The sequence below is a fragment of the Bombina bombina genome, chromosome 5 (assembly GCF_027579735.1).
Source record: "Bombina bombina isolate aBomBom1 chromosome 5, aBomBom1.pri, whole genome shotgun sequence".
Lineage (NCBI taxonomy): Eukaryota > Metazoa > Chordata > Amphibia > Anura > Bombinatoridae > Bombina > Bombina bombina.
The window spans coordinates 316,869,333-316,885,701 of NC_069503.1; the positions used below are offsets into that span (position 1 = coordinate 316,869,333).

The 16,369-nt window shown below is 38.5% G+C and overlaps 1 protein-coding gene across 1 annotated transcript in view; it reads right to left on the bottom strand.

Moving 5' to 3' along the window:
* THSD7A (thrombospondin type 1 domain containing 7A) overlaps positions 1-16,369 on the bottom strand; it is a 596,458-nt gene that overhangs the window by 225,345 nt on the left and 354,744 nt on the right. The window contains exons 7-8 of the mRNA XM_053714101.1: positions 5,058-5,249; positions 4,154-4,156 (exon numbers count right to left, since the gene is read on the bottom strand). Coding sequence (XP_053570076.1) covers positions 4,154-4,156; positions 5,058-5,249 — 195 coding nt within the window. The remainder of the gene's footprint in view (positions 1-4,153; positions 4,157-5,057; positions 5,250-16,369) is intronic.

Consider the following 16,369-nt stretch of genomic DNA (forward strand, 5'->3'; position numbering starts at 1 on the left):
TAAAACCACTGCTTTCTAAACTTTGATGAATAAAAGTGCCCCTGTTTTTAATAGTATTTTTAAAAAACGGGCTTTCATTCATTAAAGTTTACCTTCACTTTAACTCTGCAGTTCTGGGTTATTAGATATTCTACCTCCATTTAGCAACATATTTATTGCACTCATGTGTATTTTACTAATGAGCAGACTTGCTTAGAACCACATTTATTTACAGGCAATGCTTTAAATCCACAGCCTATGTCTGGATTGATTTGTTCATTTTTTCAAAATCACCCTAGTTAAGCATTCTGACGATTAACACATGATTTACTTACCAGCTTTAACTTATTTGTGTTTTTAAGTGTGTGTTTTACATTTTTTTTAATAATCTTAATAAAGGTTATATTTTAAACAGCGTATCTCTGTCACAATCTCATTGCTCTAAACTTAATATAGCCTATAAGACATGTGAGTGGCCTCTAAGTGTACATACCATCAGTCCAGGACTGATTAAATAAAGTTTTCTCTGCCCAGTACACAGCACTGCCACCCCAAAATTTATAACTCTCGTACAAAAACCTAATAGTACAAGAAGAAAATTAGGTTACTGGGGAATTCCTGACTACACCACTATTAGTGTCGTTAGTGATTTTCCTTTGAACTTCAAATGAGTAGTAGATTTTTTTTTCTGACAAATTTCAGTTATGTCTATTCCACTCCTTGTGTATTATGTGACAACCAATCACAAATGCATATACGTATATTCTGTGAACTCTTGCACATGCTCAGTAGAAGCTGGTAACTAAAAAAGTGTAAATTAAAAAAGACTGCATAGTTTGTTAATGGAAGAAAGTAGCGGCAATCTTAAAACAGCTCACGCAAGCCTGAAAGGCTGGGGCTTGGAAGCCTATAAATGTCCAGTTTTATCACCTAATCATGCCCGAGGAACATATGACCCTACACAAATATAATTTCCACATCATGTCCAGCTCCATCTACAGAACACCCATGAATTTGACCCACATGTCATGACTTTTCTCAAGTAACAACTCAGTTTCTAGGTCCGTGACAGTGTCCAATGTCAGTAGGTACATAACAATACCTTTGAATTTGAGAACTCTCACTTGTGGTATTTCAGTCCATCAAAAACTATTTTCTGATTCAGAAGCTTTACCCTCTTGAAAATGTGTTTTGGGTGTATATTTAACTAGCTTATTATGTTTTGTCCAATCTTTTTTAATAGTCTTTGCATATGTTTATTGCAGGTTTAAAAAAAATGTCAAGTTGATTAAAAAGATAAAAATATATGTCTCAAATCACATTTTTGAACTTTGTTAAAATATGATCATCTTAATGTTCATAGATGATGTCAATTAGATGTTTTCAAATATTAATTCAAATTAATATACAATTATAGAATAGCGCTAATAGCACACAAACTGCTTTAAAACACAAAAGGCAGTCATCATCAATACTGATGCATATATATAGGATGCACTGTAATTCTCCCATCTTCACTATCTTTTTTGCTTCTGCCTGGGGGGGGGGGGGGTTCAAGGGGGGCAAAGTCTCCCTTGTAAACCTCATTCCCCAAGGTTCACTTGGGGTGGATGCCAAAAGATCGGTGGGAGAAAAATAAAAAATAAATAGTGTAGATGGGGGACTTACAGTACATCCGACTTTACCCACAGCCGCTTGAGTAATCATAGCACTAGGATTACCCGGATTTCTGACTTCACCAGTAACAAACACACGCACATAATATGTATATATATACACAAAACACGGAAGGGGACTGCACTCTCATACCGGACCGGGTACGCATCCCATGACCCTGCAACATGCTTAGCCCTGGGTGCTCACGGGCACTCACAGGAAGCTGTGCTGCCCCAGAGTCACAGGCAGTTAACCCCAGACAGGTTTCGGTGCAAGAACCATAGGGAAAATTACAAAACAAATTAATACAACACACATAGAAAGTCCAGCACTCACTTACAAGCTCTCAGCTAAGATTTAAAAGCAAAAATGGAAAGTTTAGTTACCGCATTTGGCCAAATGGGACAAGCCCAGGTACCACATCAAGGTCCTTTCCAATACCTGGGACCATAAAACAGCCACACAATGCAAGCTCTCAAATCCAAACAAATTGGGAACAAGGGAAGGGTGCACAGGCATATGTAATCACCCTAGACATATACAAAACATGGAAGGGGACTGCACTTTCATACCGGACCGGGTACACATCCGATGACCCTGCAACATGCTCAGCCCTGGGTGCTCACGGGCACTCACAGGAAGCTGTGATGTCCCCAGAGTCACAGGCAGTTAACCCCAGACAGGTCTGGGTGCAAGAACCATAGGGAAAATTACAAAACAAATTAATACAACACACAGAGAAAGTCCAGCACTCACTTACAAGCTCTCAGCTAAGATTTAAAAGCAAAAAAAGAAAGTTTAGTTAGCGCATTTGGCCAAATGGGACAAGCCCAGGTACCACATCTGGGATCCTAAAACAGCCACACAATGCAAGCTCTCAAATCCAAATAAACTGGGAACAAGGGAAGTATTTATTGAATACAAATTGAATAATGTGCTGTGCAAGTGTTAAACTAAACGTAGCACTATTGCACCCCTAATATATGTTAGTTCAAACATGTTTTAAAGTTTTTAAACACAGGCAAGTGAAAAGAAAGCTAAAACCACATTGTTTCACTTTAAGGCAGTTTTCACTTTACAGCGGGGCTCCATTCCCTAAACCGCTGTATGAGTGGGGTTTACCTGTATATATGTCTGTTTAAATAATCACACTCTCTGGATTTAATGCACAGCAACACTGGTTTATTCTGTGACATCAAAGAATAAACCAGTTTTGCTGTATATTAAATCCAAAGAGTGAGATTATTTGAAGGACTGTATTGTGATTTTTCTTCACCCTGGTGTTGAAGATATTTGACAAGTGGGAGTGTACTGATCAAAGTATTATTTATATATATCAACAAAATACAACAACAGGTGTGTGCACTCTTCTTATTAATGGGATAACATTAGGTGCTTGCAGTCATCTTGTTGCTTTATGAACAGTTAATTCAAATTATAAATCGTAAAACAGAGAATAATTACATTTACAATCAGTAATCATACCAGAGATAATACAACATTTTTCTAAATGCATATTCTGAATTAACATATGTATGTGCATTCTGTTAATTATTACCATTGTTACAGGTACATAATAAAATAAAAAAATTGACAACCCTGATTTTTCATGTTGACGGGCTCTGATTAGAAAATGACAATGTAGTGATGGAAATACACTGTGTGCAGAATTATTAGGCAAATGAGTATTTTGACCACATCATCCTCTTTATGCATGTTGTCTTACTCCAAGCTGTATAGTCTCGAAAGCCTACTACCAATTAAGCATATTAGGTGATGTGCATCTCTGTAATGAGAAGGGGTGTGGTCTAATGACATCAACACCCTATATCAGGTGTGCATAATTATTAGGCAACTTCCTTTCCTTTGGCAAAATGGGTCAAAAGAAGGACTTGACAGGCTCAGAAAAGTCAAAAATAGTGAGATATCTTGCAGAGGGATGCAGCACTCTTAAAATTGCAAAGCTTCTGAAGCGTGATCATCGAACAATCAAGCGTTTCATTCAAAATAGTCAACAGGGTCGCAAGAAGCGTGTGGAAAAACCAAGGCGCAAAATAACTGCCCATGAACTGAGAAAAGTCAAGCGTGCAGCTGCCAAGATGCCACTTGCCACCAGTTTGGCCATATTTCAGAGCTGCGACATCACTGGAGTGCCCAAAAGCACAAGGTGTGCAATACTCAGAGACATGGCTAAGGTAAGAAAGGCTGAAAGACGACCACCACTGAACAAGACACACAAGCTGAAACGTCAAGACCGGGCCAAGAAATATCTCAAGACTGATTTTTCTAAGGTTTTATGGACTGATGAAATGAGAGTGAGTCTTGATGGGCTAGATGGGTGGGCCCGTGGCTGGATTGGTAAAGGGCAGAGAGCTCCAGTCCGACTCAGACGCCAGCAAGGTGGAGGTGGAGTACTGGTTTGGGCTGGTATCATCAAAGATAAGCTTGTGGGGCTTTTTCGGGTTGAGGATGGAGTCAAGCTCAACTCCCAGTCCTACTGCCAGTTTCTGGAAGACACCTTCTTCAAGCAGTGGTACAGGAAGAAGTCTGCATCCTTCAAGAAAAACATGATTTTCATGCAGGACAATGCTCCATCACACGCGTCCAAGTACTCCACAGCGTGGCTGGCAAGAAAGGGTATAAAAGAAGAAAATCTAATGACATGGCCTCCTTGTTCACCTGATCTGAACCCCATTGAGAACCTGTGGTCCATCATCAAATGTGAGATTTACAAGGAGGGAAAACAGTACACCTCTCTGAACAGTGTCTGGGAGGCTGTGGTTGCTGCTGCACGCAATGTTGATGGTGAACAGATCAAAACACTGACAGAATCCATGGATGGCAGGCTTTTGAGTGTCCTTGCAAAGAAAGGTGGCTATATTGGTCACTGATTTGTTTTTGTTTTGTTTTTGAATGTCAGAAATGTATATTTGTGAATGTTGAGATGTTATATTGGTTTCACTGGTAAAAATAAATAATTGAAATGGGTATATATTTGTTTTTTGTTAAGTTGCCTAATAATTATGCACAGTAATAGTCACCTGCACACACAGATATCCCCCTAAAATAGCTATAACTAAAAACAAACTAAAAACTACTTCCAAAACTATTCAGCTTTGATATTAATGAGTTTTTTGGGTTCATTGAGAACATGGTTGTTGTTCAATAATAAAATTAATCCTCAAAAATACAACTTGCCTAATAATTCTGCACTCCCTGTATATAATAATTACCTATAATGTTTCATATTGTTAAAATAATTATCTAACTGTGCAACAAATTAAAGACTTACAACCAGAAGAAAGAAATTCATTCTTTGATGCATGATGAAAATTACACTGTTCAATTGTGACAAACTCAATTAAGAAATTCCCACCAGACAATTTTGCATTAGTTCCGTACTTATTATTTTGTGACCTTACCGTCACCTGCATAAGCAAGGATAGAGCGTGCTCGAGTCTGCCGTCCTTCCGTTGTTTTGCCTGAGCAGGTGTGTGAGCAAGAGGACCATTCTGACCACATGCTAAGTACACAGTCCTTTGGACATGGAACATCACATGCAATAGGGATTGGATAGATGGCATCTCGGCACAGCTGTCTGTCAACTTCTTCTCCTAAAATAAACAAAAATAAATGGAAGACTGTCATAAATGGACTACTTAAAAGGCAAATACGCTAATTATTTCCCCATGAATGTACATTTTTAAGGTGCATTATACACTTTGAGATAGTATAATAAAATGTTAATTTATATGTAGCAAAATAATTTTGCAATATGCTTTAATTTTTTATTTTCTCAATTTTTCCTGTAACTTCTGAAAAATGTGAGCTTTCCAATTCCTGGTCAATATAGAAGTGCAGACACTAGATGTAAAATTGCTATATTCCACACATTAATTTGTAGCACATTCTAGTGGCTCATTTATAACGGTCTCTAACTGGCCTCAGCAAAGAAGACAACATGGCGGCACCCATTGTTTATGGACACTAACGGCTAGATTTAGAGTTCGGCGGTAAAAGGGCTGTTAACGCTCCGCGGGTTTTTTTCTGGCCGCACCATAAATTTAACTCTGGTATCGAGAGTTCAAACAAATGCTGCGTTAGGCTCCAAAAAAGGAGCGTAGAGCATTTTTACCGCAAATGCAACTCTCGATACCAGAGTTGCTTACGGACGCGGCCGGCATCAAAAACGTGCTCGTGCACGATTCTCCCATAGGAAACAATGGGGCTGTTTGAGCTTAAAAAAAAACTAACACCTGCAAAAAAGCAGCGTTCAGCTCCTAACGCAGCCCCATTGTTTCCTATGGGGAAACACCTCCTAAGTCTGCACCTAACACCCTAACATGTACCCCGAGTCTAAACACCCCTAACCTTACACTTATTAACTCCTAATCTGCCGCCCCCGCTATCGCTGACCCCTGCATTACACTTTTAACCCCTAATCTGCCGCTCCGTAAACCGCCGCCACCTACGTTATCCCTATGTACCCCTAATCTGCTGCCCTAACATCGCCGACCCCTATGTTATATTTATTAACCCCTAATCTGCCCCCCACAACGTCGCCGACACCTGCCTACACTTATTAACCCCTAATCTGCCGAGCGGACCTGAGCGCTACTATAATAAAGTTATTAACCCCTAATCCGCCTCACTAACCCTATCATAAATAGTATTAACCCCTAATCTGCCCTCCCTAACATCGCCGACACCTACCTTCAATTATTAACCCCTAATCTGACGACCGGAGCTCACCGCTATTCTAATAAATGTATTAACCCCTAAAGCTAAGTCTAACCCTAACACTAACACCCCCCTAAGTTAAATATAATTTTTATCTAACGAAATAAATTAACTCTTATTAAATAAATAATTCCTATTTAAAGCTAAATACTTACCTGTAAAATACATCCTAATATAGCTACAATATAAATTATAATTATATTATAGCTATTTTAGGATTAATATTTATTTTACAGGCAACTTTGTAATTATTTTAACCAGGTACAATAGCTATTAAATAGTTAAGAACTATTTAATAGTTACCTAGTTAAAATAATTACAAATTTACCTGTAAAATAAATCCTAACCTAAGATATAATTAAACCTAACACTACCCTATCAATAAAATAATTAAATAAACTACCTACAATTACCTACAATTAACCTAACACTACACTATCAATAAATTAATTAAACACAATTGCTACAAATAAATAAAATTAAATAAACTATCTAAAGTACAAAAAATAAAAAAGAACTAAGTTACAGAAAATAATAAAATATTTACAAACATAAGAAAAATATTACAACAATTTTAAACTAATTACACCTACTCTAAGCCCCCTAATAAAATAACAAAGCCCCCCAAAATAAAAAATTCCCTACCCTATTCTAAAATACAAATATTACAAGCTCTTTTACCTTACCAGCCCTGAACAGGGCCCTTTGCGGGGCATGCCCCAAGAATTTCAGCTCTTTTGCCTGTAAAAAAAAACATACAATACCCCCCCCCCAACATTACAACCCACCACCCACATACCCCTAATCTAACCCAAACCCCCCTTAAATAAACCTAACACTACCCCCCTGATGATCTTCCTACCTTGTCTTCACCATGCCAGGTTCACCGATCCGTCCTGGCTCCAAGATCTTCATCCAACCCAAGCGGGGGCTAGACATCCACTGAAGAAGTCCAGAAGAGGGTCCAAAGTCTTCCTCCTATCCGGCAAGAAGAGGACATCCGGACCGGCAAACATCTTCTCCAAGCGGCATCTTCTATCTTCTTCCATCCGATGACGACCGGCTCCGTCTTGAAGACCTCCAGCGCGGATCCATCCTCTTCTTCCGACGACTAGACGACGAATGACGGTTCCTTTAAGGGACGTCATCCAAGATGGCGTCCCTCGAATTCCGATTGGCTGATAGGATTCTATCAGCCAATCGGAATTAAGGTAGGAATTTTCTGATTGGCTGATGGAATCAGCCAATCAGAATATAGTTCAATCCGATTGGCTGATCCAATCAGCCAATCAGATTGAGCTCGCATTCTATTGGCTGATCGGAACAGCCAATAGAATGCGAGCTCAATCTGATTGGCTGATTGGATCAGCCAATCGGATTGAACTATATTCTGATTGGCTGATTCCATCAGCCAATCAGAAAATTCCTACCTTAATTCCGATTGGCTGATAGAATCCTATCAGCCAATCGGAATTCGAGGGACGCCATCTTGGATGACGTCCCTTAAAGGAACCGTCATTCGTCGTCTAGTCATCGGAAGAAGAGGATGGATCCGCGCTGGAGGTCTTCAAGATGGAGCCGGTCGTCATCGGATGGAAGAAGATAGAAGATGCCGCTTGGAGAAGATGTTTGCCGGTCCGGATGTCCTCTTCTTGCCGGATAGGAGGAAGACTTTGGACCCTCTTCTGGACTTCTTCAGTGGATGTCTAGCCCCCGCTTGGGTTGGATGAAGATCTTGGAGCCAGGACGGATCGGTGAACCTGGCATGGTGAAGACAAGGTAGGAAGATCATCAGGGGGGTAGTGTTAGGTTTATTTAAGGGGGGTTTGGGTTAGATTAGGGGTATGTGGGTGGTGGGTTGTAATGTTGGGGGGGGGGTATTGTATGTTTTTTTTTACAGGCAAAAGAGCTGAAATTCTTGGGGCATGCCCCGCAAAGGGCCCTGTTCAGGGCTGGTAAGGTAAAAGAGCTTGTAATATTTGTATTTTAGAATAGGGTAGGGAATTTTTTATTTTGGGGGGCTTTGTTATTTTATTAGGGGGCTTAGAGTAGGTGTAATTAGTTTAAAATTGTTGTAATATTTTTCTTATGTTTGTAAATATTTTATTATTTTCTGTAACTTAGTTCTTTTTTATTTTTTGTACTTTAGATAGTTTATTTAATTTTATTTATTTGTAGCAATTGTGTTTAATTAATTTATTGATAGTGTAGTGTTAGGTTAATTGTAGGTAATTGTAGGTAGTTTATTTAATTATTTTATTGATAGGGTAGTGTTAGGTTTAATTATATCTTAGGTTAGGATTTATTTTACAGGTAAATTTGTAATTATTTTAACTAGGTAACTATTAAATAGTTCTTAACTATTTAATAGCTATTGTACCTGGTTAAAATAATTACAAAGTTGCCTGTAAAATAAATATTAATCCTAAAATAGCTATAATATAATTATAATTTATATTGTAGCTATATTAGGATGTATTTTACAGGTAAGTATTTAGCTTTAAATAGGAATTATTTATTTAATAAGAGTTAATTTATTTCGTTAGATAAAAATTATATTTAACTTAGGGGGGTGTTAGTGTTAGGGTTAGACTTAGCTTTAGGGGTTAATACATTTATTAGAATAGCGGTGAGCTCCGGTCGGCAGATTAGGGGTTAATAATTGAAGGTAGGTGTCGGCGATGTTAGGGAGGGCAGATTAGGGGTTAATACTATTTATGATAGGGTTAGTGAGGCGGATTAGGGGTTAATAACTTTATTATAGTAGCGCTCAGGTCCGCTCGGCAGATTAGGGGTTAATAAGTGTAGGTAGGTGTCGGCGACGTTGTGGGGGGCAGATTAGGGGTTAATAAATATAACATAGGGGTCGGCGATGTTAGGGCAGCAGATTAGGGGTACATAGGGATAACGTAGGTGGCGGCGATTTGCGGTCGGAAGATTAGGGGTTAATTATTTTAAGTAGCTTGCGGCGACGTTGTGGGGGGCAAGTTAGGGGTTAATAGATATAATACAGGGGTCGGCGGTGTTAGGGGCAGCAGATTAGGGGTACATAAGTATAACGTAGGTGGCGGTCGGCAGATTAGGGGTTAAAAATTTTAATCGAGTGGCGGCGATGTGGGGGGACCTCGGTTTAGGGGTACATAGGTAGTTTATGGGTGTTAGTGTACTTTAGGGTACAGTAGTTAAGAGCTTTATAAACCGGCGTTAGCCAGAAAGCTCTTAACTCCTGCTATTTTCAGGCGGCTGGAATCTTGTCGTTAGAGCTCTAACGCTCACTGCAGAAACGACTCTAAATACCGGCGTTAGGAAGATCCCATTGAAAAGATAGGCTACGCAAATGGCGTAGGGGGATCTGCGGTATGGAAAAGTCGCGGCTGTAAAGTGAGCGTTAGACCCTTTAATCACTGACTCCAAATACCAGCGGGCGCCCAAAACCAGCGTTAGGAGCCTCTAACGCTGGTTTTGACGGCTACCGCCGAACTCTAAATCTAGGCCTAAAACTTTACACTAATTTTTCAATATTTAAACAACAATATCATTTAAAACAGGGCTTGACAAATCCAGACACCTGGGAGCCACATTTGCTGGTGCCTTGGTTTAGAGTCTCCAAGATACGCATGATTATCCCTCACTTTTCCCCGCCAGCCACCAATGGAACCTAAAATGTGGCTTGGTGCAGTTAGATCCTTTCTAGGCCTTGCAGTTTTATTAGGTTATTATATAATAAGCGTCATTTATGAAGCTGTGGATGCAGCTTCGGGGTCCGAGTGTTTCAGTCTTGTGTACGCAAGCCTAAAATGCTAGTTAAGCCGCTGTTACTTAAAGGGGCAGTCAGGTCAAAATAAAACTTTCATGATTCAGTTAGGGCATGCAATTTTAAACAACTTTCCAATTTACTTTTATCATCAAGTTTGCTTTAGTCTCTTGGTATTCTTTGTTGAAAGCTAAACCTAGGGAGGCTCATATGTTAATTTCTAAGTCCTTAAAGGCCGCCTCTTATCGCATTTTGACAGTTTTTCACAGCTAGACAGCGATAGTTCATATGTGTCATATAGATTACATTGTGCTCTCTCCCATGGAAATATTTAAGAGTCAGCACTAATTGGCTAAAATGCAAGCCTGTCAAAAGAACTGAGATAAGGGGGCAATCTGCAGAGCCGTAGATACAAGGTAATCACAGAGGCAAAAAGTGTATCAGCCAATAGGATTTTTCCTACCTTAATTCCGATTGGCTGATAGAATCCTATCAGCCAATCAGAATTCAAGGGACACCATCTTGGATGACGTCATTTAAAGGAATATTCATTCGTCTGGAGTTGTCGGAAGAAGGGGATGCTCCACGTCGGCTGGCTTCAAGATGGACCCGCTCCGGATGGATGAAGATATTAGATGCCGCCTGGATAAAAACTTCTGCCCGTCTGGAGGTCCTCTTCTGCCCGGATCGGATGAAGACTTCTGCTCCTCTGGAGGACCACTTGTGCCCGGCTGGGTGAAGACGTCTCAAGGTAGGGTGATCTTCAAGGGGTTAGTGTTAGGTTTTATTAAGGGGGGATTGGGTGTGTTTTAGAGTAGGGTTGGGTGTGTGGGTGGTGGGTTTTAATGTTGGGGGGGTATTGTATTTTTTTTTTTTTACAGGTAAAAGAGCTGATTACTTTGGGGCAATGCCCCGCAAAAAGCCCTTTTAAGGGCTATTTGTAATTTAGCATAGGGTAGGGATTTTTTTTTATTTTGCCGGCTTTTTTATTTTATTAAGGGGATTAGATTAGGTGTCATTAGTTTAAAATTCTTGTAATTATTTTTTTATCTTCTGTAATTTAGTGTTTTGTATTTTTTTGTACTTTAGTTTATTTAATTTAATTGTATTTAATTGTAGTTAGTTTAGGTAATTAATTTAATGATAGTGTAGTGTTAGGTGTAATTGTAATTTAGGTTAGGTTTTATTTTACAGGTATATTTGTCTTTATTTTAACTAGGTAGTTATTATATAGTTAATAACTATTTAATAACTATTGTGCCTAGTTAAAATAAATACAAAGTTGCCTGTAAAATAAATATAAACCCTAAGATAGATACAAATGTAACTATTAGTTATATTGTAGCTATCGTAGGGTTTATTTTACAGGTAAGTATTTAGTTTTAAATAGGAATAATTTATTTAATTGTAGTAATTTTATTTTGTTTTATTTAAATTATATTTAAGTTAGGGGGGTTAGACTTAGGGTTAGACTTAAGGTTTAGGGGTTAATAAATTTAATATAGTAGCAGCGAAGTTGGGGATGGCAGATTAGGGGTTAATAAATGTAGGTAGGTGTCGGCGATGTTAGGGACGGCAGATTATGGGTTAATAAAATTTAACTAGTGTTTGCTAGGCGGAAGTGCGGCGGTTTAGGGGTTAATATATTTATTATAGTGGCGGCGATGTCCGGTCAGCAGATTAGGGGTTAAAAAATGTATTTAAGTGTTTGCGATGTGGGGGGGCCCTCTGTTTAGGGGTTAATAGGTAGTTTATGGGAATTAGTGTATTTTTAGCACTATAGTTAAGAGTTTTATGTTACGGCTTTAGCCCATAAAACTCTTAACTACTGACTTTTAAATGCTTGACAGGAGAGGCTGTACCGCTCACTTTCTCCAAGACTCGTAATACCAGCATTAGGAAAATCCCATTAAAAAGATAGGATACGCAATTTACGTAAGGGGATTTGCGGTAAGCTCGAGTCGCGGAAAAAAGTGAGCGGTACACCTGCACCTGCCAGACTCTTAATACCAGCGGGCGTTAAAAAGCAGCTTTGGGACCTCTCAACGCTGCTTTTTAAGGCTAATGCAAGACTTGTAATCTAGCAGATAGTTATCTATAATATAATATTATTATATAATATAGATAATAGTATAATAGGGATGGCTAAAAGTTCATGAATCCTAAATTTACAGGCTGGCTTCTATATTTTGCTTTGAAAACATCACTATTTCCCTTTTATTTAGCATTTAGTATGTAAAACTTAAGAACGTACACAATGGAGTTGAAATAGGATATCATGGCGAGTCTTACCTAATACAATCTGTGAGATAAACCTACAATATAAATGTATAATCTTTACACTTATAATAGTAATTTCAAAGATATTAGTTACAATAACACAACAAGACACTTAGTATCATATTGATGTTACAAGTCCAAAAATGTTATGTTTTGCGCTCAAGCATACGCACATATGCTGTGAGTGCCCTGTGCACCAGGATTCAAACACCACACCTGCTCAGAGAGTTATCAGTGGCTTGTGCAACACAGAAGCAATACAGACCACTGCCAGCTCTCTAAGCAGGCATAGTGCTTTGAAAATGGTGCACGACCCTCCCAGCATATGTGTGTATGCTGTTGAAACCAGTTAAAACGTTTGCTAGAATCTAATTGAAGTAAATTGCAAAAATGCTTCTATTTTAAACTAAAATGAACCCATGCACATTTAATTTTTGACCTTTCTATTCCTTTAGGAAAATAGAACATTGCATTACCGTATAAATGAATAGGGGCATTATAGTCTACTTTTTTTATTTGATTCATCTAAAAGGGAACATTTTTAAATAATATTTGTTTTCTATATACAGGTTCCTTCCCAGAAAAAAGTCCCTACCATTTGAGATGTGGCAGTTGCCTTATTAGTCAGGGAGCATTAGTAGGGAGTACAAACCGGTACAGCGGAATTAGTTTACATTTAAACAACTTTTACATAACATTTGTTTAAATTAAAACCTATCTGTATTTGACGTGTAAATGCAGCTCTTTCATATTGATGGTAGAGCATACAGTGTCCTTATAAAGATATGTTAAATGACAAAATCCTTTGCAACAGGCATCATTTACTTTTCCACAACAAAAATGGTTTATGTGCTCTTTGCACAGGATTTATATAACATCATAAATATCTCTAAGGATATTACTTATAATATTGCATTTGATACAATAAAACATAATACAATTACTTCTCTAAAATCATATTGCATGCATTGAATGATAAGCTATACGTCCCCTGGTGGAGATATAACCAAACGCTCCCCTACCTTCCCTGCCCTCCTAATCTAGCAGCAAACATGCTCTATATGTGTACAAATGTAATAGCTATAAGAAATATTGCAGTTATAAGGAAAACCATTCTGCAAAATTAATTATTTTGATCTCATTGGTGAATCACAAGCAACCATGTATTATGTCCCCTTAGAAACAAGACTTTTGAATATTTGAATAGAACATTACTTTATAGTCATGGTAAATACAATTAATAATAAAATCTGAAGACATTATTTTGTGGTGGTTTTGCATTAAAAAATAACTATTATTATTATTATTATTATTATTATTATTAATAATAATGATAATAATAATTTTAAGACAGTAATCCTGCCCAATTAGGTTGATAAGTTTTGCTTCATTTTACTTTCTAGCTTGCACCAATTTTATTTACATATAAATCAGACAACATCAAGCAAAGGGAGGTAGTTATCAAGCAGTCTACTTTACCTGCCTTCGCAGGTCCAATACGCCCGCCTAAGCTCGCCTACCATCGCCGCCGCGGACCTGAAAATTTTCGCCTAAGTTATCAAAAAATCTGTCAAAAAGCCACGCACCAAGTTCGGGGCGATGAGCAGCGGACTGTGAGAGTTATCACTCATCCGATCTCGCTGCTCTTCGGCTTTTTCACAGCTTTATTGATACCCCTGTCACTAAGCACCCACACTAACTACACTGTTCTACCCCTTTTCCCGGAGCCCCCCGCAACTAAATAAAGTTATTAACCCCTAAACCGCCGCTCCCGGACACCGCCGCAACTCTTATAAATGTATTAACCCCTAAACCGCCGCTCCCGGACACCGCCGCCACCTACATTATAGCTAGTAACCCATATCCTGCCCCCCCTATACCGCTGCCCTCTATAATAAAGTTATTGACCCCTATCCTGCCGATCCCGGACCCCGCCACAACTAAATAGTTTAACCCCTAAACCGCCGCTCACGGACCCCGCCGCAACCTATATTAAACTTATTAACCCCTAATCTGCCCCCCTACACCGCCGCCACTGTAATAAAATTATTAAACCCTAAACCTAAGTCTAACCCTAACCCTAACACCCCCCTAACTTAAATATTAATTAAATAAATATAAATAATATTTCTCTCATTAACTAAATTAATCCTATTTAAAACGAAATACTTACCTTTAAAATAAACCCTAAGATAACTACAATATAAATAATAATTATATTGTAGCTATTTTAGGATTTATATTTAGTTTACAGGTAACTTTGTATTTATTTTAACTAGGTACAATAGCTATTAAATAGTTATTAACTATTTAATAGCTACCTCGTTAAAATAAAGACAAATTTACCTGTAAAATAAAAACTAACCTAAGTTACATTTACACCCAACACTACACTATCATTAACTAAATTATTCCTATTTAAAACTAAATACCTGTAAAATAAACCCTAAGATAGCTACAATGTAATTAATAATTACATTGTAGCTATTTTAGGATTTATATTTATTTTACAGGTAACTTTGTATTTATGTTAGCTAGTTAGAATAGTTATTAAATAGTTATTTAACTATTTAATAACTACCTAGCTAAAAGAAATACAAAATTACCTGTAAAATAAATCCTAACCTAAGTTACAATTAAACCTAACACTACACTATCATTAAATTAATTAAATAAATTACCTTCAAATAACTACAATTAAATACAATTAAATAAACTAACTAAAGTACAAAAAAATAAAAAAATAAGTTACAAACATTTAAAAAATATTACAACAATTTTAAGCTACTTACACCTAATCAAAGCCCCCCAAAATAAAAAAAAATGCCCTACCCTATTCTACATTAAAAAGTTACCAGCTCTATTACCTTACCAGCCCTTAAAAGGGCCTTTTGTGGGGTATGTCCCAAAGAATTCAGCTCTTTTGCCTGTAAAATAAAAACACAACCCCCCCAACATTAAAACCCACCACCCACATACCCTTAATCTAACCCAAACCCCCCTTAAATAAACCTAACACTACCCCCCCTGAAGATCATCCTACCTTGAGCCGTCTTCAGCCAGCCGACCACCGATGGAACCGAAGAGGAGATCTGGAGCGGCAGAAGTCATCATCCAGGCGGCGTTGAAGAGGTCTTCCATCCGATAGAAGTCTTCATCCAGGGGGCTTCTTCAATCTTCATCCATCCATCCGGAGCGGAGCCATCTTCAGACGAGCCGATGCGGAGCCATCCTCTTCTTCCCAACGACTAACGACAAATGAAGGTTCCTTTAAGGGACGTCATCCAAGATGGCGTCCCTTCAATTCCGATTGGCTGATAGGATTCTATCAGCCAATCGGAATTAAGGTAGGAAAAATATGATTGGCTGATTGAATCAGCCAATCAGATTGAAGTTCAATCCGATTGGCTTATCCAATCAGCCAATCAGATTGAGCTTGCATTCTATTGGCTGATAGCATCAGCCAATCAGATTTTTCCTACCTTAATTCCGATTGGCTGAGAGAATCCTATCAGCCAATCGGAATTGAAGGGACGCCATCTTGGATGACGTCCCTTAAAGGAACCTTCATTCGTCGTTAGTCGTCGGGAAGAAGAGGATGGCTCCGCGTCGGCTCGTCTGAAGATGGCTCCGCTCCGGATGGATGAAGATTGAAGACGACCCCTGGATGAAGACTTCAATCGGATGGAAGACCTCTTCAGCGCCGCCTGGATGATGACTTCATTGGATGGAAGACTTCTTCAGCGCCCCTTGGATGATGACTTCTGCCACTCCGGATCTCCTCTTCGGTTCCATCGGTGGTCGGCTGGCTGAAGACGGCTCAGGGAAAGATGATCTTCAGGGGGGTAGTGTTAGGTTTATTTAAGGGGGGGTTTGGGTTAGATTAGGGGTATGTGGGTGGTGGGTTTTAATGTTGGGGGGTTGTATTTTTATTTTACAGGCAAAAGAGCTGAATTCTTT